Source organism: Artibeus jamaicensis, unplaced genomic scaffold, assembly GCF_021234435.1.
Source record: "Artibeus jamaicensis isolate MK-2021 breed Jamaican fruit bat unplaced genomic scaffold, CSHL_Jam_final scaffold_847, whole genome shotgun sequence".
NCBI lineage: Eukaryota > Metazoa > Chordata > Mammalia > Chiroptera > Phyllostomidae > Artibeus > Artibeus jamaicensis.
In genome coordinates this window covers 30,169,519-30,191,575 of record NW_026522057.1, presented here as the reverse complement: position 1 = coordinate 30,191,575, position 22,057 = coordinate 30,169,519, and the positions used below count along the sequence as shown (strand labels likewise).

The window sequence follows — 22,057 nt, the reverse complement described above, 5'->3', positions numbered from 1 at the left end:
ATGGTCTAGTAGGCCCCCCTGCCTCCACTGCAGCGGCCCCTGCTGTCCCTCGAGAGCTCTGGGGAGCAGGGTGTCCCCAGCTCCACTCCCATTGCCAGGGAGGAGCAGGAGCCCAGCGGGCCCGGGACTGGTCAGGCTGCCCCAGTCAGGGGAGGCTCCTGGCCGAGGACCGTCAAACCCGTGCACCTGGGAGGCACCACGAAAAGCACACACACAGGCCTTGAGCAGCGGCTGCTCCTTTAACTCACTGGGTTTCACAAAGTACCAGAGCCCACTGCCCCGAGGCCCCTCAGGGCCCCGCAGTCCCCAGTCTGGGCTTCCTGGGGCAGGCAGGAGACAGGCAGCTTTCCAGCGCCCAGGGGTGCAAAGGGCGTGTTCGGCTGCCCATAAATACCATCCTATAAATACGGCCGGTGGCACTTCCAGGTAACAGGCGGGCTGCACCAGTCCCAAGGCCTAGCACCAAAGAGCCTGCTCAGGGCGCAGGGGCCCCACGGCTGCACCTGCACCCCAGCGGCCAGCAGTCTGAGCCAGCTGGTCGGGGAGAGGAGCAGGCCCCCCCACACAGGTTGCCTGTCCACTCTCCTGGGCTCCGGGCTGGGGCAGCTTCACCAGGCAGAGCCTCCCCCCGGAGGCCGGGCGATCCCTGCAGGTCCTGGCAGGTGGAGAGGCTGCATGGCTGTCCACGGCCCTGGGAAGCCAGGGTGGGCCGCAGTCCTGGCCCGTGGTGGCCCACCTCGGAAGTCACCAAAGCCCCCGGGTCCCCTCGGTGCGGCCCCCGGGAGGGGCACCTCGCTGCATCTGAGCTAGCGGTCCTCTGAACTGCTGTGGAGCGTGGGCGCTGGTCTAGGAGGGGCTGTGTGTGTGGTCACTGCGAGGACAAGAGGCCGAGGGTCAGCCCCAGGCGAGGGCAGGGGCACCTCACACTCCCCCCACCTCGGCTCGCCAGCTCCAGCCGCCCCTCCCAGCCTCCCCTGGGCCGTTCTCTGAGGGTCAGATGCCACATGGTGCCTGATCCTCTCCTCCTCCTCTGACCTTAGTCTGCTGCTGATGACGTACCAGTGATGACGTACCAGTGAGGCCGACCAATGCCCCTGGCCCCCTTACCTGGACTCAGGGCTGGGAACGGGACCCCAGGGAGCTGGGGTGGCCCACCTGAACGCAGACAGATGGCAGTCATCTCAGTGCCCCACTCCTGGGGGGACCCCAGTGATGGGAAACCCAGGCCTGCAAGGATCCCCTCCTATGCAGGTGGTGGGGCCTCTCCCCTCCCCAGATGAGCGCTCCCAGCCCTGCCTTGTCCGGATTTTGGGTGGATGGGGGGCTTCACTACAGGTACCCAGCTGGGTCCACTGCAAAGCACGGGCCGCACCCACTGCCGCCTCCCTGAGGTCAAGGCTGCTGCAGGCTGGAGGGCCTGTGGTGCAGTGCCACACCTGACCACCAGGTGCCGCCATGGCCACCACTACATCCTGAGCAGGGTTGGCCCCACCTTCCTGGCCCCGCCCAAAGTTGGAGGAGCCCTTCCCGGGCCGAAGTGGGTGGGGCTGCTTGGGGTGGGCAGCAAGCCAAGCCCTGCTCCAAGGCTGTAGGGTCATTCTTCTCTCAGCAGCAGCCAGGGTACCACCAGGACGGGGAGGGAGGACAGGCCTGGGTCCGGGCTGGGGCCAGGGGCACAGTGTCCTGGTTCCTCGGAGCCAGGAGCGTGACTCACCTTGCCGGCACGTGGGCCCTGTGTAGCCATCCACGCAGTGACACTGGCCACTGACCGGGTCGCAGTCGGCCCCACCCCCGCAGTCACAGCGCAGCACACAGCCTGGGCCAAAGAAGCCGGGTCTGCAGTCTGCGGGGGTGGGGCAGGAGAGGCAAGGCTGAGCGCCATCCCTGCCGATCCCTGCCCGCCCTGGCCAGGCCACCCTCTGCAGAGGCGAAACCCCAAGCCTCGGTCTCCCTTCCCCGTGGGGGCTGTCATCTGGGCAAGTGCCAGGCACCCAGCGCCTGCCCAGGGTCCCAGGCCCCAGGTCCTGCCCAGGCGCAGCAGGGGCAAAGGGGTGCATCCCCGGGGCAGGGCCACATCCGGGACGGTGGCAGCAGATCAGGAAGGTCTCCTTCCCACCTCAGGGGGGTCTCTCTATGACCTCAGCCTTCAACCTGGGCAGAGGTCATCTGAGGACAGGGCGTGGCCGGACAGTGGGGGCAGGCGCCCTGAGCTGCTGCCCCCCACAGAGTGTGGGAACAGAAGCACAAGGAGCCCAGACCCGGGCACAGCATATGCGAGGCTGGACCAGTGTCATGGGCCACAGGCAGAGACCCAGGCCAGTGTCCCCACTAGCGGGACCCCAGACTCACCAAGGCCGCAGGTGGGCCCCCTGCGTCCTGGAGGGCACAAGCAGTGGCCAGTGACTGGGTCACAGCCCGCCCCTTCCTCACAGTCACACTGCTGGCGGCAGCCCTCTCCGAATGAGCCTGGCTCGCACCCTGGGTGGGGGGGCAGTGGGCTCAGCGTCTCCTCCTGCCCCACCCCCAGACTGGGTGAGGGCAGGGCCAGGGCGAGGCTGGGTTTGGAGCACTCACCGCTCTCACAGAACTGGCCTCGGAAGCCAGCAGGGCAGAGACACTGGCCGCTGGCCGGGTGGCAGGGGGCTCCATGGTGGCACTTGCACAGCCCCTGGCAGCCAGCCCCGTGGAAGCCAGGGGGACAGGCTGAGGGAGGACCCGTTAGAGCTCCTGCCTCAGTTTACCCAGTGAGCAAAGGACTGGGTTCAGAGGCCTGCGCTCCCGCTTCCTCCCACCACTGCCTGGCTCCCCCGCCACAGCCTGGTTTCAGGCAGGAGCTCCACGGGCTCCCACTGTGACCTGGGGCCAGGCCCCCAAGAGCTGGACTCGGCTCAGATCCCCAACACGGGCGGGAGGAGTGGGTGTGGGGCCGGGGCCTGCCCGCACGACTCACAGTGCTCGCAGGCCTGGCCGTAGAAGCCGGGGCGGCAGCGGCAGGCTCCCGTGCTGGGCTCGCAGGTGCCGTTGTGGCGGCAGGAGCACTCCAGGTGGCAGGCGGCCCCATAGCGCCCGGCGGGGCAGGCTGGAGAGAACAGCGGGTCGGCCTCCCGCCTCCGAAGCGGGGGCACCGGGGCGGCCCTGGGGCGCTGGCCTGATTCAGGTGACCAGGAGCCTGCCCTCCGGCCTGCCCAGCTGCCCTGGATACTCACCCAGCTCACAGTGCAGCCCTGTCCAGCCCAGGCCGCAGGAGCAGCTGCCGTTGGCCGGGTGGCACAGGCCCCCATTTCTGCAGGCGCACGTGTGCTCACAGCTGGCGCCAAACCGGTCTCGGGGACAGTCTGCAGACAGACGCCGTGCTAGGAGCTCCGGCCTGGGGCTGGACATGCTCCCAGACACTTCCCCACTGGGTCCCACGTGCATTCAACAAACACTTCCCAGGACCTCCTGGGCCAGTCTCTGCACCCAGGGTGCACGGGGGCCAGGGAGTGACATGTGCTGCCCAGTCACCTGTCAGCACAGGCCTGACCAGAGCTGAGGGCGACTTGGGGGGCAAGGGGCCCAGGCCCTGCAGGGGCTTTGGGCAGCAGCCCAGCCGGTAAAAGAGGGTCCGGGCAGCCCTCCCGGAGGGGGCAGCTCTCTGCACAGGTGCACCCGGCACTGCAGGGCCCCTGCTCACACCTGACTGACCCAAGGCTGCCGTCCTCTGGGGTGAGGACGCACCCAGCTACAGCCAGGTCCTGGGGCTCCTGACTCTGCTGAGAAGCAGGGGTGTCACTGGCCCTCTGTGAGGACCGGAGGGCGGTGGTTGGCTCAGACCTTACAGGGGGCCAGGCTAGGGGGCAGTGGTGGGGACCCACATGCCATCGTGAGTGTCAGCTCTGTGACTGATCCCAGGGTCACCCCATTTCTCCACCAAGACCTGAGGCCACGAGCCGCACTCACCGTGCTCGCAGTGGGCGCCGGTCCTCCCCGGCGGGCAGGTGCAGTTGCCGGTCACAGGGTCACAGGTCGCCCCCTGCCCACAGCTGCACAGGTAGGCACAGCCGGGGCCAAAGCGGCCCTGTGGACAGGCTGCCGGGAGGAAATGGGAGGGTGCGGCCCCGGGCTGGATCCCCTTCTGTCAGCCACGTGGGGACAGGGTGGAGCAGGGAGGAGTGTCCCTGCACCCCTGGCCCCTGAAGGCTCAGCTGGGGGCCCAGTGAGTCACTGGGGCCTCCACGGAGCCCAGCCAGCATCCCAGACAGGCGGGAGGTCCCCGTGTGACTCAGAGCAAAGCCCTGTCCTGGCCAGCAAGCCCGCTGGCCTCCGCGTGGCCACGCACCGCCTCTGGCAGGCACCACCCAGGAGGGGGCACAGCCCGTAGGGACCCCCCAGCCTCGCCCCGCCTGGGGCCCGCAGGAGGACCGGGATGGTGGATGGGCAGGCAGGGGGCTGTCTTCCCCACAGACCCGAGGGGGGGGTGCCCACCAAGGTGCAGGAAGGAGCCGCCCCCCACCCAGCACTCACAGAGGCCACAGTCGGCACCCAGGAAGCCAGCGGGGCAGCGGCAGGCGCCCGTGGCTGCGTCACAGGAACCCCCGTTGAGACATCCACACAGCTGCTCACAACCGGACCCGAAGCGCCCGGGGGGGCACCCTGCAGGGGGAGGAGCCGGCTGCAGGGCAGAGCGGTTGGCGTGCCCCTTAGTGCAGAGCCCCTGGGCTCCACCGCCCCACCCACATGAGGACGCCAGGCTGGCGGTCCAGGCAGCACTCACGTTGCCGGCAGCCGGTGCCGCGGTAGCCGGCTGCACACACACAGACGCCCGAGGCAGGGTCGCAGGCCTGGTTCTTGCTGGGACACTGGCACTTCTGCCCACAGTTCTCCCCAAAGGTGCCGGGTGGACAGGCTGGGGTTCGGGCAGGATACATGCAGCTCAGCCCCGGAATGGCCATCCTCCCAGAGCCACCTCCGTGCCCCTCTTGGTGGGAGGTCTTGAGGCCCAACCCAGGGGCACCCACAGCCTGAGTCCCGGGTCACATCAGGAGGACAGAGCTACCCCCCACCTGGGGCCCACCCAGCTCACAGCCTACCCTGTTCACAGCCAGGCCCAGTGAGGCCCGGGGGACAGCGGCACTCTCCAGTGACATGGTGGCAGGCGGTGTCCGCCGGGCACCGGCAGCGCTGGGCACAGGCCTCTCCGAACCAGCCACGTGGGCAGGCTGCAGGAAGATGCGGGCTGGGGTGCCGAGCCCTGGGGCCAGCACGGGCCTGGAGGGCTTCCAGGGTAGATGACCCACCCACGATGCTGGCAGAGCTGGGGGCTCACCAGTGTCACACCGAGAGCCCCTCCATCCCGGGGGGCAGAGGCAGGCCCCAGTGACGGGGTGGCAGGTGGCTCCCCGCCGGCAGGCACAGCGCTCCTCACAGCGAGCCCCGAACGTGCCCTCGGCACAGGCTGCGGGGGGAGAAGGCAAGAGGGTGGGGCCACCAAGACCCTCCCACAGGGGACCCTGGGCAAGCCCAAACAGGAGCCCCACCCCCACAGGATACCCGACCACCTGCTGAGCACCCCCACCCAGAGAGCAGCTGAAGCCGCCCCCTGCTGGGCCAGCAGGGCCTCTGAGCCCCTTGCACCGGCCCCCAACCCATCCCACTCACGGCTCTGACACTTGTCCCCCGTCCAGCCAGCGGGGCAGAGGCAGCTGCCTGTGTGCCGGTCACAGAGGCCGCCACGGAGGCACCCGCAGCCGTGCTGGCAGCCGGCTCCGAAGCGCCCTGGGGGGCACTCTGCAGGGGTGGACACGGGCAGGGGTCCCACATCCTGGGGCGAGCTCTGACCCTGGGGCCCACCCAAAGCCTGAAGTCCCGTGTCCCTGCGCTCAACACTGAAGGCCAGAGGCCACACCCAGGACGCTATCCTCACCCCAAGCAGGCAGCCAGCTTTGGCCTCCGAGAGGGGGTGCCAGGGGCCCATCGGGGTGCCAGCCCTGGCTCCCACAGCCCCCCAGGGTCCCCCACGCCTCCTCTGCCCACCCAGTGCTCACCCTCCTCGCAGGCCGGGCCAGCCCAGCCCTCCGGGCAGGTGCAGTGGCCCGAGACAGGGTCGCAGGTGCCTCCGTTCCGGCAGAGGCAGACGTGCCGGCAGTCCTCACCATGCAGACCCGCGGGGCAGGCTGGGGACAGAGGGCCAGGGTGGGCGCAGCCCCCACCCGCCGGGCCCTCTCTCTGTCGGGGGCGGCCCAAAGCCCAGCATCAACTGCAGGGCGGAGAGCTCTCACACTGCTCCCCCCGGGACCACCTGCCCCGGCCACCCGCGCTCACCACCCCGGCTGTGGGGGGCTTGGTGCCGAAGGTGGGGCCGTGGGGCCTCAGTAGCCACTGTCCTTCCCTCCCCCAGGGGCCAGATGGCCCCAGGGTGCTGGGCAGGCCTTACCCTGCAGGCAGTTGGGGCCGGTCCAGCCAGGGCCACAGTGGCACTGCCCGTGGACCGGGTCACAGGAGGCCCCGTTGAAGCAGGTGCAGGCCTGGCTACAGTTGTGCCCATGGGTCAGGGCCGGGCAGGCTGCAGAGAGGTCAGAGGTCAGAGGTCAGGGGCGCGGGCCCCCCCACCCCCCGGCCTGGGCGTCACTCAGGGTGACTTGGAGTAGGGGCCCTCACACCGGCCTGTGTGGGCAAAGCACGGGGCTGACACGGCCTCACGCACTCTGGGCGCAGCGGGGGCCCCGGCGGCCCGCAGGGCAGAGACAGGCGCCACTCTCGGCATCGCAGGGCACCCCGGCGGCACAGTCACAGGCACGGTGGCAGTCCAGTCCGAAGAAGCCGGCTGGGCAGGCTGCGGGGGAGGGTGTGGTGACGGGCCACGGCCAGCTCACCGGACCCTGCCCCTCTCCCGGCCCCGGGCCCGCCCCTGCTCACCTAGCTCACAGAAGGTGCCCCTCCAGCCAGCTGGGCAGGTACAGGCCCCACTGACGTGGTCACAGGCCCCTCCGTGCTCACACCGGCACCGCCTCTCACAGCCCGGCCCAAAGCGGCCTTGGGGACACCCTGAGACACACAGCCCCAGCCCACCATCAGCCGGGAGGACGGGGAGCTTCACCCCGTCCTGCCTGGGCCTCCCCCACCCCCGAGGGGGCAGGACAGCAGCCCCTTCCTGCCCTAGGGTACTGAGCTCCCCCTCCCCCCACCCCGCCCAAGCGGGGGCAGGAGCCCCAGGGGGGACTTTGGGGACACTGGTAGGAGGACTTGCCCCAGGTCTGCCTCATCTCCCCCACCCAGCCACAGGCGGGAGCACAGGCAGAAGGCACGGCCCTCGGTCCTCAGCAGCCACACTGCCCCCTGCTCTCGGGGCCCACGGGTGTGAGTGTGGGTGAGCAGACCCCCTGCTGTGTGAGGACGAGAGGGCAGGGCCAGGGCCCCCGGCACTTGCACGCGTGTGTGTGGAGATGTGTGTGCTTGTGTGTGTGAGCATGTGTGTGCACACATGTATGTGTGCAAACGTCTAGTATGGGCACACGTGTGTGCGTGTATGTGCACGGGGTGCAGAGCCCACTCACGCTGCTCGCACCGCGGGCCCAGGTAGCCGGCCTCGCACAGGCAGGAGCCGCTGATGGCGTCGCAGCCCCCGTGGCCCGCGCTGCAGTTGCAGGTGCGGCTGCAGTCAGGTCCCCAGCGTCCGCTGTCACAGGCTGCAACAAACCCCCGTCACCCTGCACAGGCCCGCCAGAGCCCTGGGGCCCCCAGCCCCCCAGGTGCCAGGTAGAGGACTTTCCAGGGGCAGGGGCACTGGACACGGCCACCTACCTCTCTGGCAGCTGAGGCCGGTCCACCCCGGGGCGCAGCTGCAATGCCCGGTCGCCGGGTCACAGTGCCCATCGTTGGCACAGGAGCAGCGCGTGTGGCAGCCGGGCCCAAACCAGCCTGCGGGGCACGCTGCAGGTGTGGAGGAGGGTGAGCGGGGTCGGGGACCACAGCTCCCGGGCAGGGGCTCAGGGCCCGAGTGTGGCACTCACCATCCTGGCAGAGGCTGCCCGTGTAGCCGGGGCGGCACCGGCAGGCTCCAGTCTCGGGCTCACAGGCAGCTCCGTGCTCACACGCTGGGCATATCTCCTGGCAGCCGAGCCCCCAGCGGCCCTCGGGGCAATCTAGCCCCCCCACAGCCAGTCACTCTCCCCAGGGCCTTGCTGGGCATCTGGCACAGCACTGAACCCCGTGCACAAGAGTGGGAGCAGGAGGGATGGGTGGCCGCCACCACCCAAAGGGGAGCCCCAGTCTGGGGTGGCCCAGCAGACCCCCGTGCAGGAAACACGCAGCCTGGAGGGCGAACTGCAGGGTCCCCGGGAAGCACTGGGGTTCTGCCAGCCAACCCACCCCAAGGATGAGGCTCCTGGCATCTCCCGTGAGCACAGCCCACAGGGTGGCCCCAGCCCCACTCCCAGGCCTCGGGGGGTCAGCGGGGGCTCCTGCAGCTTCTGCCGACGGGCCTGGGACCAGGGTGCTCGCACAGGAGCCAGGGCTGGGCTCTGTGAACACGGTGGGGAACTGGGGCCCCACCAGAGAGGTGCGGCATGGGGAGGTGAGGGGACCCAGGATGTGCCTGCCACTCACCTTCCCCACAGGCGTCCCCCGTCCGCCCAGGCGGGCACAGGCACTGCCCAGTGACCCTGTTGCAGGGGGCCCCCCCGCAGGAGCAGGAGCCCGAGCAGTTCACACCAAATGTCCCCTCTGGGCACTCTGTGGGGGCAGGGGACAGGACCGGCCTCAGCCACCCACACGGGCAGCTGTGCTCCTCCCCCAGAGCCCCCACCCTGGCCCAGCGGCCCTGCTGGACACAGCTGGGGTCCCCTAGGGGAGCAAGGTAGTCTCAGAGTGGGCAGGGCGAGGGACACGGAGCACAGTGGGAGGGGTCTGCATGGCTCAGGGTGAGGGTCACCTGGAGGGTGGAGTGGGGCAGGGCCGCGGGCGGGGCTGCCAGAGGGCCAGGCTCAGGCAGCAGTGGGCATCTAGGACCCTGGAGAGCACCCAGGAGAGGCTCACAGTGGCTCTGCCCTTCCTCCAGCCACCTGGGTCCCCTGGACCCCCCACTGTGGCCCCTCAGAGTCCTGCCCCCCAGCTGAGGGGTGGGAGGGTTCGGGCAGGGATGGCCCGGGTTTGGTGGCAGCCGCGCCTCAGGAAGGACTGTGGGTACCTTGATCCCCAGCCCCCCTGCCCGGTGAGCACGGCCCGTGTCTGCCTCAGCTCGGGGTACCCACGCCGATGCTGCTGGAAGGAAGCTCCCCCAGGCCTCGGACGGCCACGCGGCACTCGGAGAGGGCGGCTGCGCCACCTTCCACGCCCCCGTCCCAAAGAACCAGACCCCACCGAGCACACATCCCATGCACGCCGCGCCCCAAGGGGGCTCTGGGACAGAGGACAAGGAACCCGGTCACGAGGACCCAGCCCCTGAGGGCACCCCCTGGTCTCCCTGTGGGGCACAGGCGTGAGCACACACACACACAGGCACCATTCTGGGAACCCCAGACGGGGCGCCCCATGGGCCTCCCCCTCTGCTGACTGGGGGCAGACGCCTGTCTGCCTTGCTAATACTTTCCAGGCCTAATAACAGCGGGTCGGGGGGAGGCATCATTCCTATTAAAAAAATGTGTGTCACTTCCTGTGGCTCATCTTGGGGCACTGAAGGCTTTTAAAGAGAAAAGGGAGTAAGAAATCCACAGGGAAGGGCAGGCAGGGGCTGGAAGGGGGGGCTGCAGCGTTGGGGGGCACATGTGTGCATGGGCGTGGGGAGTCGGGAGAGACCAGTGGCCACCTGTGGGTCACCGGGCTCCAATGGTGCCCTCACAGACAGGACAGCAGAGGCAGGTGGCCTGGAACCCGGAGCTCTTCAGAGGCCAGGTCGGGCTTGGGAGGGGGGTCCCGGCCGGGTCCCCACATAGCTGTCCTGTACCCACGCGACCAAGAACCTCCACAGGGTCATCACCAGGGGCCTGGGGACCATGACGCGGGAGGGCCTGGCCTGGGTGCAGAGGGGAGATGGGCCCCTCGGCTGAGGCTGGGCAGACCCTCATGCCTATCCTGACTCCTCGGGGCTGGGGGGCTGGGAGGCAGCTCTGAGTGAGGGGACAGGCCTGTGGCTGCAGGGAGCTCAAGCCAGCCGTCCCCTGGCTGCGGCCACGGCATAGCCACCCCACGGTGCCCCACACCCCCGATCCTGTCTGCTGAGGTGGACAGCACGAGCGTGGTGTGCCGAGGAGGTCCCAACCTGCCGGCGCTCTGCCACTGCAGGTGGTGGCGGCAGTCCTGGCACTCACACAGACGCCTTTCCCCTCATCTGAGGGGGACACGTGAAGGGGCCCCACGCCTCCAGCCTCACCCCGGTTCTACGCCCATTCCCAGGGCCCCAGGCCCGTGCAGAGCTGCCCAGACTCGGCTCTGAGGTGCCACCCTCGGGACTAGCTCCCTGTCTGGCTGGCTCGGGCCCCGGGGGGCAGACCCTGAGCCCCAGCTTCAGCCCAGAGCACACTCAGCGCTCCAGGGGAAGGAGCAAGCCGGTGAGCAAGGAGCAGTCACAGAGAGGCATCGACCCTTCTCTGGGCGGGGCTCCCGGCACATACTCCGGGCCCTGCCCGAGTGCATTCGCAGGTGCCCAGTGACAGGCAGCCCAGCAGGGCGGGGACCAGGGGACCTGGGCGGGGACCTGGCTCCGGGGACCAGCCACTCACCGTGGTCACAGTCCTCCCCCCGGTAGCCGGCAGGACACCGCTTCCCACACTCGCCGCTGACATGGTCACAGGCTAAGCCCGGGGGACAGGCACAGGCCTGCTGGCAGCCCGGCCCGAAGAAGCCAGGCTCGCACGCTGCAGGGGTGAGGAGAGAGGGGCCTTCGGGCTCAGCCAGCCCCAGAGCCGCGCTGTGCCCCGCCCCTCCCTCCTCCCCGGCCCTCACCGTGCTCGCACCGCCGGCCCCGGAAGCCCGCCTTGCAGAAGCAGCTGCCGTCCTTCCCGTCGCAGGCTTGCGTGTTCGGCTGCTCACACTGGCACTCCTCCGAGCAGCCTGGCCCGAAGGCCCACGGCGGGCAGGCTGCACCCACAGAGCCTTGAGGGGCCTGCCGCCTGGGCGCCCAGCCCCTCCCCGGTCCCAGGCTCTCCAGCCCCCCTTCCCTGGTCCGTGTCCCTGGGACCCGGAACTGGAACTGGTCCAGGCACCTGTGTCCCAGAGGCCCGGTCACTGTCCGTTTCGGAGACGAGAAACCGGGTCTCAGTGGAGTTAAGGGAACTGCCCTGGGTCACCCCATTTCCCAGCCGGGAAACACCTGGGGTCCCCGTGTTCTCCATACAGAGCTGCTGGGAGGAAGCCTCCTGTCATCCCCTACTGCCCCCCGCCCCGGGGGTTGCAGGGCCCACCCTTGCACACCAGAGTCTCCAAATCCCAACAAGAGCCCTGCGTCCTGGAACCCCTGGAGGGAGGGCTACCATCTCCCTGACCTGGGCTGGGTGCACCATCTCCCTGACCTGGGCTGGGCCCCACCCACCACACGGCCCGGAGGCCAGCAGCTCCGTGGCTTGGAGGCCCCAGACCCGGGCGGACCCCACATCCCAGCAGGGGGCCTCGCTGAGCCCCCACCCTCATCTGTGACGACCAGTAGGACCCAAGCCAGACTCGGGGTGGTGGGACACAGCGGCGCCAGCCTCCTGGGCACAGGCAGGGGACTCACCCAGGTGGCAGAAGCGGCCGTACAGCCCGGGGTCACAGAGGCAGGCCCCGTAGAGGCGGTGGCAGCGGCCCCGGTTGGCGCAGTGGCACTTCTTACTGCAATGCTTGCCGTAGAAACCCTTGGGGCAGCCTGGGGGGAGGTGACTCGTTATGAGCGCCCACTCTCAATGGCCCCCACACCCAAGGAGATGCTCCAATAAACCCCAATGCCCAGCATGAGAGTCAGGAGTAGCCTGGCCACCGGGGCACGGCCGGAGGGCTTTGGGGCCACCGGCAGCCTGAGAGGCCTGCCTCCCAGACAGAGAGGGGTCAGAGGGTACGCAAGGCACCAGGAGGGCAGGGCAGGGACAAGAGGGGCTCCCAGGATGTGGCCATCAGCTCTGGCTGGCTCACTCCCTCCCTGGCTCCGTGGCCGGGATGGTGGCCCAGGCAGGAAGCAGGCGTGTGGCTCAGCAAGCAGGTGGACACACACAGGCCCCTCCTGATCTCCGGTGTCTGGCCCACATCCACAGCATCCAGACCTCTGTCCCTCGGCGGCCACCTCACCCGACCTCTAGACCCCAAAGAGGGAAGGACACACGGCCCCAGCTGGCCAGGGTCCCGGGCATCAGCTCAGGAGGCCAGCACGAGGAGGGGGCTCTGGCCGTCCTTCCCAAAGCCCTTCCCCTGACCCGGTGCTGCTGCTGACAGGCCACCTGGGCCAGATGGTGCCCCCGACACACGTCCACGTCCCTGCCCCCGCATCTCCAGGGGGGCCCATCCTTGCTTAGCCACACCAGCCAAATCCCAACGGCAGGTGTCCTTAGACGAGAAAGGAGCAGAGACCACAAGGCAGATGGGGCAGATGGAGGGAGGCAGCCGCAAGCCCCGCACACCTGGACGAACCAGGGGCCGACGGGCCGAGAAGTGCCCACCCCTGAACGCTGGCCTGCCGCCTGACCTAGGATTGGCCCCCCGCAAGCCCATCTGCACAGGGCCCCAAGGGAGACCCCGGGCTCTGGGACACCAGGGCCTTACAAGCAGAAGCACAGAGATGCAGGCCATTTGCCTGCCTGGCATCCTCCGGTCCCTTCAGGGCCCACCCCACAGGTCGGTGCTAACAGGCAGCAGGGTCTCGACCCTCAGGACAGGGATGGCAGGCTGAAAGGGGAGGAAAACAGCGAGGCTGCCGGAGCCAAGATGGCTGAGCAGGGGAGGAGGCGGAGCCCCGCTCAGCTGCCCTGGACTTTGAAACTCGCCCCATAGCCTTCACATGGGCCACCCCAGGCATGGGCACGGGCCTGCTGACAGCTACCCTCCGCTCGCTGCGGCAGGAGGTTCTCAGTCACATCAGTGACATCCTCTGGCAGAAGAGGTGGAATTTTAAAGGACTGAAGACGTGAAGAAGCGTCAGTCACCTGAAACAATCATTTCTGCAGACCCCCAAGTTCCTCCAGAGATGCTGGCACTTCAGGGATAGAAACGATGTTCCCGTCACCCTGTCAAGCCACGGGCCCAGGAGTGACGCCTCCTGCAAATCCCACCCAGCCATCATACAGCTCTACTTGGATGCTTCTGGAAATGGGGAGCTCACTACCTCCCAGGGGAGCCCATTCCAAAAGTGAGATGCTTCTGTCAGGTCTTTGCCACCTGCGATCATCTGGCCCCAGGACACTTAGCAAACTGACAACTCAGCGCCTCTCTCCATGCAGGGCCCCCCCACCCAAGCTGCTCCCCCCACTCTGTGGAAGGAAAGTGAGTAGCAGAAAGCCAGAAGGGGGCTGAGAGGGGCACCTTTCCCTCCTGCCCACCCCAGGGAGTGTCAACGCCCAATGGGGTGCACCCACCATCCTCACAGTGGGCTCCGCTGACACCCGGGGGGCAGCGGCAGGCCCCCGTCACAGGGTCGCAGGTCCCGCCGTTCTGACAGCTGCAGGCAGAGCTGCAGTTCTTCCCGAAGGTGTCTGGGGGGCAAGCTGCAGGGGACATGGAGGGACAAGGTTGGGGGCCACTGCAGCAGGACCCTGGGCCCCGAAGCCCCTCCAGGACACGGAGACACCAGCCCAGTCCAGAAGCAACTGCTCAGAGCAGGAAGCAGGATGTTCGTGCCATGACGCCCACAAGCAGGGCAGGAGTCCCAACCAATGGCCACACCCCGTCCCTCTGAGCACCAACACGCGTGCCTTCCCCACCAGTGCTTTCAACAAGCAGATCCTGGAGAGTCCCTAAGACCCCGACACCGAGCCACCAGGGCCGGCCCTGCCCTAGGGGCAGTGGGTGGTGGGTGGCACAGGGTCTGGAGGGAGAGACGGTTTTGTCCACCGAGCCCCAGCCGCCAACAGACCGCCTGGCCTGGGGAAGACACTGCTCCCAGTGGGGGAAGGGGCCGGGCGCTGGCCCGGCCGCCAGCGGCGCTTCACCAGACACCCTCCATCGTCCCGACCCCTGTCCACAGCGATGTCTGTGGGGGCCAGACGCCTGGCACAGGGCAGGCGGTCAGTAGATGCTGTACGAGCGAGTGGGCGGGCAGACCCACATGGACTGCCTGCTGGGGGCCAGCGGGCAGGAGCAAAGGGCCGGGCCCCGCCCAAGTCCTAGGCGGGGGCACCCTCCCACCCCGCCCCTGCACAGCGGCTCACTCTCGTTGCAGACGAGCCCGGTCCAGCCCTCGGGGCAGTCGCAGCCGTCCAGGCCCGGGAGACAGGTCCCCCCGTTCCCACAGTCCTCGCAGGTCAGGCTGCAGTCGGGGCCGAAGGCATCCTCCAGGCAGACTGGGGGCAGGCAACACGGGGGGTGGGAGCTCGGGCCTCACCCGGGCCCGCTTCCACGGCGTGTCCTCCACCCACGGAAGCCCCCAGTGGGATAGAGGGGAGCAGGAGCCAGAGGCCAAGGCCTGGGAGGGCACTAACCCAGGAGTAAGGGGCGTGTCCATCCCAGGTCCAGCCCAACGCTCTGGGCACGCTGCCGTGTGGCTGGACCTCTGGGCCTCGGCCAGACAAGGTCTTCCTTCCCGCCACTGGCCAGGGTGGCCCAAGAGGGACCGCCACGTCCCTGAGATCGGGGCCCACTGCTCACCAAACTTCTCCTCCAGCGTGTGCTCGCCCCGGGCCTCCGCCTCCTCAGCCCCGACATAGTCGTCTTGGAAGAGGTGGGACAGCGCGTCCTGCAGCACCGAGACATGTGGCAGGGGCCGCACGAAGGGCAGCCGGCCATCCGGGTCCATCTCTAGGGCTGCGGGGGACACAAAGGCCCCTCAGCCCCCGTGGCCCACCTATGCTTGGGACAACGCCCTTGCCCCTCGGTGCCCAGAGCTGTCCCGGAGCCCCAGCCCCACCCAGGGTCCCTGCCGACAGTCCCCTATTCCCCTCCTCACCCAGCTGCCCCCCTGATCCCACTTCTCAGGACAGACAAGGCCCCGAGCACAGAGCACCTGGCCTGGCTCCCGCCCGGCCCCACCCCCCACCCTGGATCTGGGGACCCGGATAGTGGACAGGACAGAAGCTGGACCTCAGCGACACCCTGCCTGGGGGCCACCTGTCTGAACAGAGCACCCCTGCAGCTGCTGCCCGGGCTCATCCCCCAGTGGGAGGTGGGGCTGATGGTGGTCCAGCCAGCAGGAAGGTGGGCTGGAAGGCAGGTGGACACTGCTCCGGGAAGGGGCCGGCGCAGTGGCCAGGGAAGACTCACGAGAGCAGCCCCGGCGGTCCTCGTCCAGCCGGAAGCCAGCCTCGCAGGAGCACCGGAAGGAGCCTGCCAGGTTGGTGCAGTGGTGGTCGCAGCCCCCGCGGTCAGACGCACACTCATCCACATCTGTGGGCAGACGGGGCTGCTGGGGCCTGTCCTCGGGAGCAGACTCAGAGGACCCTGTGGCCCTGCTCTGCCCACCGGCCCCACGGCTGTGCCTGCCTGGTGACGGCCTGCCACGGCCATCCTCCCACCGCAGGCTCAGGGCGACAGCGGACACCCTGCCTGAGGGCAGCCAGGCTGGGAGCGGCCTGGGGAGTGGGCCCTGTCCCCTGAGAGGAACTGGCGACCCCCAGGTCAGGGGTCCACCGGGCCAATCTGAACAGCCGTGCAGACAACAGGTGCCCAACCAACGCCCAGAGGCAAGGCCCGGGCCCCCCAGCTCACCCTCACAGCCGCAGCCGTCAGGGAGGAGCCGGTAGCCGGCATAGCAGCTGCACTCGTAGCCGCCGGGGCTGTTGGCGCAAGCCTGCTGGCAGCAGGGTGCATCGGCGCAGTCGTCCACGTCTGCGGGGACACACGGGGGCCCGCTGTGCCCTGGTGTGCCCTGTGCGCACCTCCGTACACACACCCACAGGCACCAACAGGACATGCCGCCCTGGCTGAGGGGGCCAGGCGGGAGACTGGGGGTGCCGAGTCCATCTTAGAGGCAAAGTCTCCCTGTGGGGAGTAGACCCTTGCACTCCCGGGCATTCTGGGTGCGACTCCCAGTGACCGGGGAGTCCCCCTGGGACCACTCAGGGGCGGGGGCGAAGAGAGCTCTGGTGTGACTGGAGGGACGTCCGCAGCACCGGGCGGGCAGAGGTGCGCCCCTGGGCGGGGCCAGGGGCCTGAGGGTGGGGCGGTGCGCACCGATGCACGTCTTCTGGTCCTCGTCCAGCCCGTAGCCACGGGGGCAGGTGCACAGCGGCCCCTCACTGCTGTGGCTACAGCCATGGGAACAGCCGCCATTGTCCACCTCACAGCTGTTCACGATCTCCATCTCGATCCCTGAGATGAGACCCGTCCCCAGGACATGGAATGCGGTCTGGGTGACGCCCCCCACTGATCACAGTCTGCCCTGGCCCAGCAGCCAGCCTGGGGCCCCGGGGCCACTCTCCCGGGAAACCGGTGGCCTGGAGCCGGGGGCAGGATGGGCCCTGGAGCCCCTGCCCTCCTCCGCCGCCTACACTCAGCAGGGCTGCTGATCCGCAAGGAGGCTGGGCCACAGCAAGCAGGTAGCTGGGGGGCCTTGGAGCCCACCTGCCACCCCCGGTCGCTGCTACACCCCGGCACACCCGGCCCGCTGCCCGGGGCCACTCACTGTAGCACTGCCGACCGTCGGCCCCCAGCTCGTAGCCTGCGCGGCACACGCACTTAAAGGACCCTCGAGTGTTGAGGCAGCCGTGAGCACACTGGGCCAGTCCCTCCGCACACTCGTCCACGTCTGGGCGGGAGAGACCAAGGGGGAGGACTCCGGGCCGCTGGCCTGGGAGGCGCCCCCCGGGGGCAGTGCCTCTGTGTGGAGGGCACCCTTGTGCCCGGAGGGGCCACACCTGCCTGCCGCCCCCCACCCCAGCTCTGCGGCAGCCCCAGGCCGGGCTGGCCCCTCTGTGCACCTGGTTTTCACCAAGCTCCCCAGGGCTGGGAAGGCACGGCCCAGTTGGCACTCCAGAGCCCACCGGCTTGCACGCAAGGCCCCGCCAGCGGCACCGGGCAAGGCTCTCCACCTCTCAGAGCCCTCGGCCACGCCCACCCCACTCCACCAAGCCCCCTGTCCAGGGCGTGGCCAGGAGGGGCCCATCCGCACCACCTCTGGGGCCAGCAGGGGCAGGTGCCCACCAATGACATCATGCGGTTATCAGTGCCAGCACCCAGCACCCGAGTCCCAGGGACCCCACCACTGTGTTGGCCACAGCCCCACAGTTCCTCGGGATGAAGAAGCTGACACTCATCCCTGCCTCCCGCTGACCCCGCCAAGTCACCTGCATCCACAGTGACATTGGCAAAGATTCCCGAGACATCCCTTCCTGAGGCGACTGCCGTGTGGAACCACACCTGCAGCCTGTCGCCTGAGGGTGCACTCAGACCCCCCCCACGGCTGCTCCTGCAGGACCACCTGTCACAGAGAGGAGTGGGGACACCCGGAAGTCCTGGGACCAGGGAGCGGCCAACCCTGCACAGCGCCAGCTGGGACCCCCGCCGCCTGGGGTGTGGGGCGCACTCTCAGACACGGCACCCAACACATGGACAAAACCGAGACAGCCGGGGGCCGGCGAGCTGTCTCCAGCTCAGGGCACTGGTTCCCTCTTTCTCCTCTCAGCTTCCCAGCCAGGCAGGTCCCGCTTGGGCAACCCCAGAAATACTGAAGAACACACACTCAGCCCAAAGCCTGCCAGCTGTGGCTCAAAGGCGGCTGAGTTTGGAGGCGGCCCCTTCAGTGCATTCCTGCCCCTAGGCCGCCAGCCCCACAGCAGACAGGAGCCCCAGGCCAGCCCTACAAGGCCACGGGCAGCTGGACGCAGCCAGGCTGGTCCAGCGGTACCGGGTCCCTCCACAGGTGACCCCCGGGCGGGGTCGCCCCGGGGAAGGGCGTCCTACCTTCGCAGGCCTTGCGGTCAGCCGCCAGCCGGTAGCCCGGGTGGCACTCACAGTGGGCGAGGCCCCGGAGCGCCCGGCAGGTGTGCATGCAGCCGCCGTTCCGGTCCGCACACGGGTTTCTCCCTGCGGTCATGGCCGGGAGGGCCAGAGGTGAAGCAAAGAGATTTGGGTGGGAGGTGGGGGGGCTCCTGCAGACTCAAGGGTCCCTCCCTGCTCCAGTGTGCCGGGGGGCCAGTGGGTCTCCCTCCCTCAGAGGCGGGAGCTCCCAAGCACCCCAGACGAGACAGCTCTGCACAAGCCTCTCCCCCTGTTGGAGCCAGCAGCTCCCTTGGCCCCGTGCCACCTGAACCCACGGCTGGCCTAGCCCCTCAGGCCCATCCATACCCAATCCTGGCCTGGCATCCAAGAAGCCAGAGGGGGGGGCGCTGCCTCAGCACCTGCTCCACCCTGCCCCCCACGTGCACATCACGGAAGCACCCCCGACCCTGCTCTATCGGTGAAGCCCCCCTTTTTTGACAGGCAGCCCAAGAAATGAGGACAAGGTGCCAGAGGGGGCCTGGCCCGCCTTCTTCACTCAGGGGCCTCGGCCTGCGTCCTGCCCACCCCACCAAGCTCAGAGCAGGTCTCGGACTGAGCACCACGCAGGGTGCTCCCGTCCTGAGCGCCTTGCCCCCACAGGCATGTGATCCCAGAGCACCCAGCGGCAGGGCGAGGCCCCCTTCCCGCCCCGGGGTGGCGCACACTCACGGACGCAGCGCCTGCCGTCTTCCTGGAGCTGGAACTCAGGCCGGCACTGGCAGCGGTGCTGGGTCACGGTGAGCTGCAGACAGCTGTGCTGGCAGCCCCCGTTGCCCACGGCACAGGAGGGGACAGCTGGGGATGCAGAGAGTGGCTGGCTCAGCTCCGGAGCAGGCCGTGACGCTCAGCGGAAGTATGCTCTAAGCCCCTCCACCTGCCCACCTCTGCCCCAGTTGTGGGGCTTCAAGAGGGCCATCTGGCTCCCCCGGGTACAGGGGGTGCAGGCCCACAGTCGAGCTGTTCAGCCTCTGACCCCAGCCCATATGGGGACAGCCTCTTAGAGAAAGCTGGCACCACCAGCACCCCCGCTGACAGCCAGTGTGTCCCGGACTCAGAGGCAGAGCAGGCCGGGAGGCTGCCTGGAGGAGGTGGCAGGCCAACAAGGGGTGGTGGAGGCCCAGACGTTCCACTATTCTGGTCGTCAGGTCACGGCTGAGGGGCAGGCTTGGGGTTTCCACAGAAGGCCACTGTCCCTGGCTCCTGAAGGATGGGCGCACCTCCTGCCTGCCCAGACCAGCCATGGCTCCCAGCAGTCGTGCGGACAGCACTAGGTGAGACTGCAAAGCGAGGGACCCGAGTCCCAGTCCCAGGACACCAGTGGTCTAGGCCTGCATTTGCGGGCGCCCACAGGGTGGGCTCTGCCGGGTCAGACCAGCCAAGTGGCGCCCATGAACTGGGTGGAGGGGCCAGGCTGTGCCTGGGAAGGAGGTGCTGAGCGAGGCTGGGCGCCCAGGGCAGGCACCGGGCCTCTGGCAACCCCACAAAAGCTCTGGTAGTGGCCTGGTGGTTAGGGCAGGCGTCGGCGCAGAACTCAGGAGCAAAACCACAGGCATGCGGTCCCGGCAGGCCTGGTGCGGAGCAGACCCGAGTCCTGTCCCTGCAGCAGTGGGGCCGCCAGGGGCGGGGCCTCCCCCGGAGACGCCCCCATGCCATCATCGGCCACTGGGGTGAGCCTGGGAGCCGGGAGCACAGGCCTGGCACCAGGGGGACAGGACTCTGAGGCCAGAGGAGCTGGGCACGGCACGGCGCCCGCACGCGGAGGACTGGAGCGGCCTCAGGGCTCAGGAGAGGCTGCGGCCACGCTGTCTGCCAAAAGCAAAGCTTCCTTCAAAGCAAGTATGTCTGAAAAAAGCCAAGCAGAGCCTGCAAGACACGCCCTGTTTCCCCCCACGCGGCAAGTGGGCGCAGAGGAAGGCGCCAGGGGTGAATGGAAAGGCCCTGTCTCCTGATCATACCTGGCACCGGCGCATGCCGGGGAGAAGCAGCAGAGACACGTGGCCTGGGCAGGACGGAGGCAAGCAGGGCAGCCACTGTCTCCGGTCCCCGTCAGCCCCTGAGCCTTCTCCCCACCCACCTACCCCCGACTGTGCCCCCAAAGACCTGCCTGCCTCACCCAACACAGCTCTGCTGCGGCCACCTCCATCACTCCGGGGGTGTCCGAGTACAGCCTGACCCAGTCCTGCCCCCACGGGCTGTCTGTGCTCACAACCCCAGCCCTGCTCAGGACTCCTAATAGAAACCAGACCCTCCCTGGCAGGGCAAGCGGGCAGGCTCACAGACACAGGGGCCGGAGCCCCGGGCGGGGGTGGGGGGGGCCAGCTGGGCCGATACCTCGGCCTGAGGGAGGACCCCGGCAGTGGTGGCTGGGCCAGAAAGAAGCCTCTCAGGATGGGCCCACAGGCCTGGCGCCGAGCCCACCAGAGTTCACAGGGGAGGAATCCCGGCAGGCGGGCGTGGACGGCAGCGGTCCAGGCTCCCTGTGCCGCCCCGCACCCTCCCTGGCCACCGCTTCCCGCTCTGCTGTGCACATCCTAATGTTCCAGGTGCCCCCGGGAGGCAGCCGAGCCCAGCGCCGCCTGGTACGGCCTGGGCCGGGTCCCCAGAGAGCTGACACAGGCACATTTCTCAGGCGCCAGGCCAGGCTGCTCAGGGAAGGGCCGGCTGCTGTTTGATCAGTGCCCAGAGCTGGTGGGGACATTCCCAGGCCCCTGAGTCCTCAGGTCCTAGGGACCCCTGCCTGGGCAGTCCCGCACACCAAGACGACACTCAGCCCTGACACAAAGCTGACGGCCCAGCAGAGGATGAAAATTAGGGGGTCCACAGCCCCCGGTGGGCTGAATGCTCACGCCCCCCCAACTCTAGTGCCCACGTGACCGTACCCAGAGGTAAGCCTTCGTGGAGGTAATTAAGGTTACACGAGGCCATAAGGACGGGGCCCTGACACCACAGGAGACCCGAGGCCTCTTGGTCTGCCTCTCGGCCAGGTGAGGACCTGGGGGGGGAGGGGTGCCACCAGGGAGCCGGCTCTCACCGGGACTGAACTTCCGGCCTCCAGGACGGTGAGAAAATTAACATTTATTGTTCGAGCCCCTGAGTCTGTGGTATTTGTTACAGCAGCCTGAGCTGACTGACCCACCCTCACTCCCCAGTTTGGGGACCCTGGGCTTCAGCCCCAGGTGGCAGGGTTCTAACAGAGCTGGGCTGCAATTCCCCCTTCGTCCAGCAGTGGCCGCCCTACTCTGGAGCCCCGGGTGCGAAGCCTTGAGATCCACAAAAGAACCGAGCGTCCTCACCTGAGCAGGAAACGCTGTCTAGACGACAAGGGTCCCACAAGGAGGGGCCCCTCTGTCTCTGCTTCTGGGGGTGCAGGAGTCAGTGCCTGAGGCCTGGCCATGGCTTTGGGTTGGAACTCGGTGCCAGGTGCACCAGATTGCCGGGGCTGTGGATGGCCGGCCTCCAGGCAGCTCTGTGGGCAAGGCCCTGGTCCCAGGCCCGGCACATCGGCCAGCCGGAGCAGGCCAGCTAAGGGGCTGTGCTGGGGCAGGCGGGGGAGCAGGCCCGTCACCCACGGGCCAAGCCCACCAGCTCCCTTTGCTCCAGCCTCCAACCAGCTGGTGGTTCGGGGCTGGGTTTCGTAATTACCGCCCTCAGCCTGGCTTGGTTTCCGGATCCCAAGAGCCTCTCCCCACGTGTGGTCAGTGGCCATCCGCAGCCCTTCCTTCTAGGAAGCCCTCTGTTGGGGACAGGGCCAGGATGGCAGGACAGGAAGGGGTGACCTGCTGGCTGAGCCAAGAGGACAAACTCACCTGGGCTTCACCCCCAGACAGCTCAGGGGCCACCCACTGCTCACCCTTGCGCATCCTGCCCCGTCCCCCAGCCTCACACAGGGCCCCGGCACTACACAGGGACACAATTCACCTGAGTCCGAGCCCACATTCCAGGGACAGAAGCCTGGTGGCCCGGGCCCCAACACCACAGACCGCACCCTCGC

At 68.4% G+C, this 22,057-nt stretch overlaps 1 protein-coding gene across 1 annotated transcript in view; it reads right to left on the bottom strand.

Moving 5' to 3' along the window:
• Positions 1-879: 879 nt before the first annotated feature.
• Positions 880-22,057, bottom strand: part of MEGF6 (multiple EGF like domains 6) — a 68,317-nt gene continuing 47,139 nt past the window's right edge. Inside the window, exons 7-38 of the mRNA XM_037146996.2 lie at positions 18,736-18,861; positions 17,989-18,111; positions 16,712-16,834; positions 16,261-16,398; positions 15,796-15,915; positions 15,352-15,474; positions 14,740-14,895; positions 14,304-14,435; positions 13,512-13,640; positions 11,687-11,815; positions 10,918-11,052; positions 10,695-10,829; positions 8,584-8,709; positions 7,989-8,120; positions 7,780-7,908; positions 7,533-7,664; positions 6,895-7,023; positions 6,683-6,811; positions 6,413-6,541; positions 6,024-6,152; positions 5,638-5,766; positions 5,306-5,434; positions 5,070-5,198; positions 4,754-4,885; positions 4,504-4,632; positions 3,940-4,068; positions 3,207-3,335; positions 2,951-3,079; positions 2,575-2,703; positions 2,350-2,478; positions 1,715-1,843; positions 880-1,155 (exon numbers count right to left, since the gene is read on the bottom strand). Coding sequence (XP_037002891.2) covers positions 1,037-1,155; positions 1,715-1,843; positions 2,350-2,478; positions 2,575-2,703; positions 2,951-3,079; positions 3,207-3,335; positions 3,940-4,068; positions 4,504-4,632; positions 4,754-4,885; positions 5,070-5,198; positions 5,306-5,434; positions 5,638-5,766; positions 6,024-6,152; positions 6,413-6,541; positions 6,683-6,811; positions 6,895-7,023; positions 7,533-7,664; positions 7,780-7,908; positions 7,989-8,120; positions 8,584-8,709; positions 10,695-10,829; positions 10,918-11,052; positions 11,687-11,815; positions 13,512-13,640; positions 14,304-14,435; positions 14,740-14,895; positions 15,352-15,474; positions 15,796-15,915; positions 16,261-16,398; positions 16,712-16,834; positions 17,989-18,111; positions 18,736-18,861 — 4,145 coding nt within the window. The 3' untranslated portion in view covers positions 880-1,036. The remainder of the gene's footprint in view (positions 1,156-1,714; positions 1,844-2,349; positions 2,479-2,574; positions 2,704-2,950; positions 3,080-3,206; positions 3,336-3,939; positions 4,069-4,503; positions 4,633-4,753; positions 4,886-5,069; positions 5,199-5,305; positions 5,435-5,637; positions 5,767-6,023; positions 6,153-6,412; positions 6,542-6,682; positions 6,812-6,894; positions 7,024-7,532; positions 7,665-7,779; positions 7,909-7,988; positions 8,121-8,583; positions 8,710-10,694; positions 10,830-10,917; positions 11,053-11,686; positions 11,816-13,511; positions 13,641-14,303; positions 14,436-14,739; positions 14,896-15,351; positions 15,475-15,795; positions 15,916-16,260; positions 16,399-16,711; positions 16,835-17,988; positions 18,112-18,735; positions 18,862-22,057) is intronic.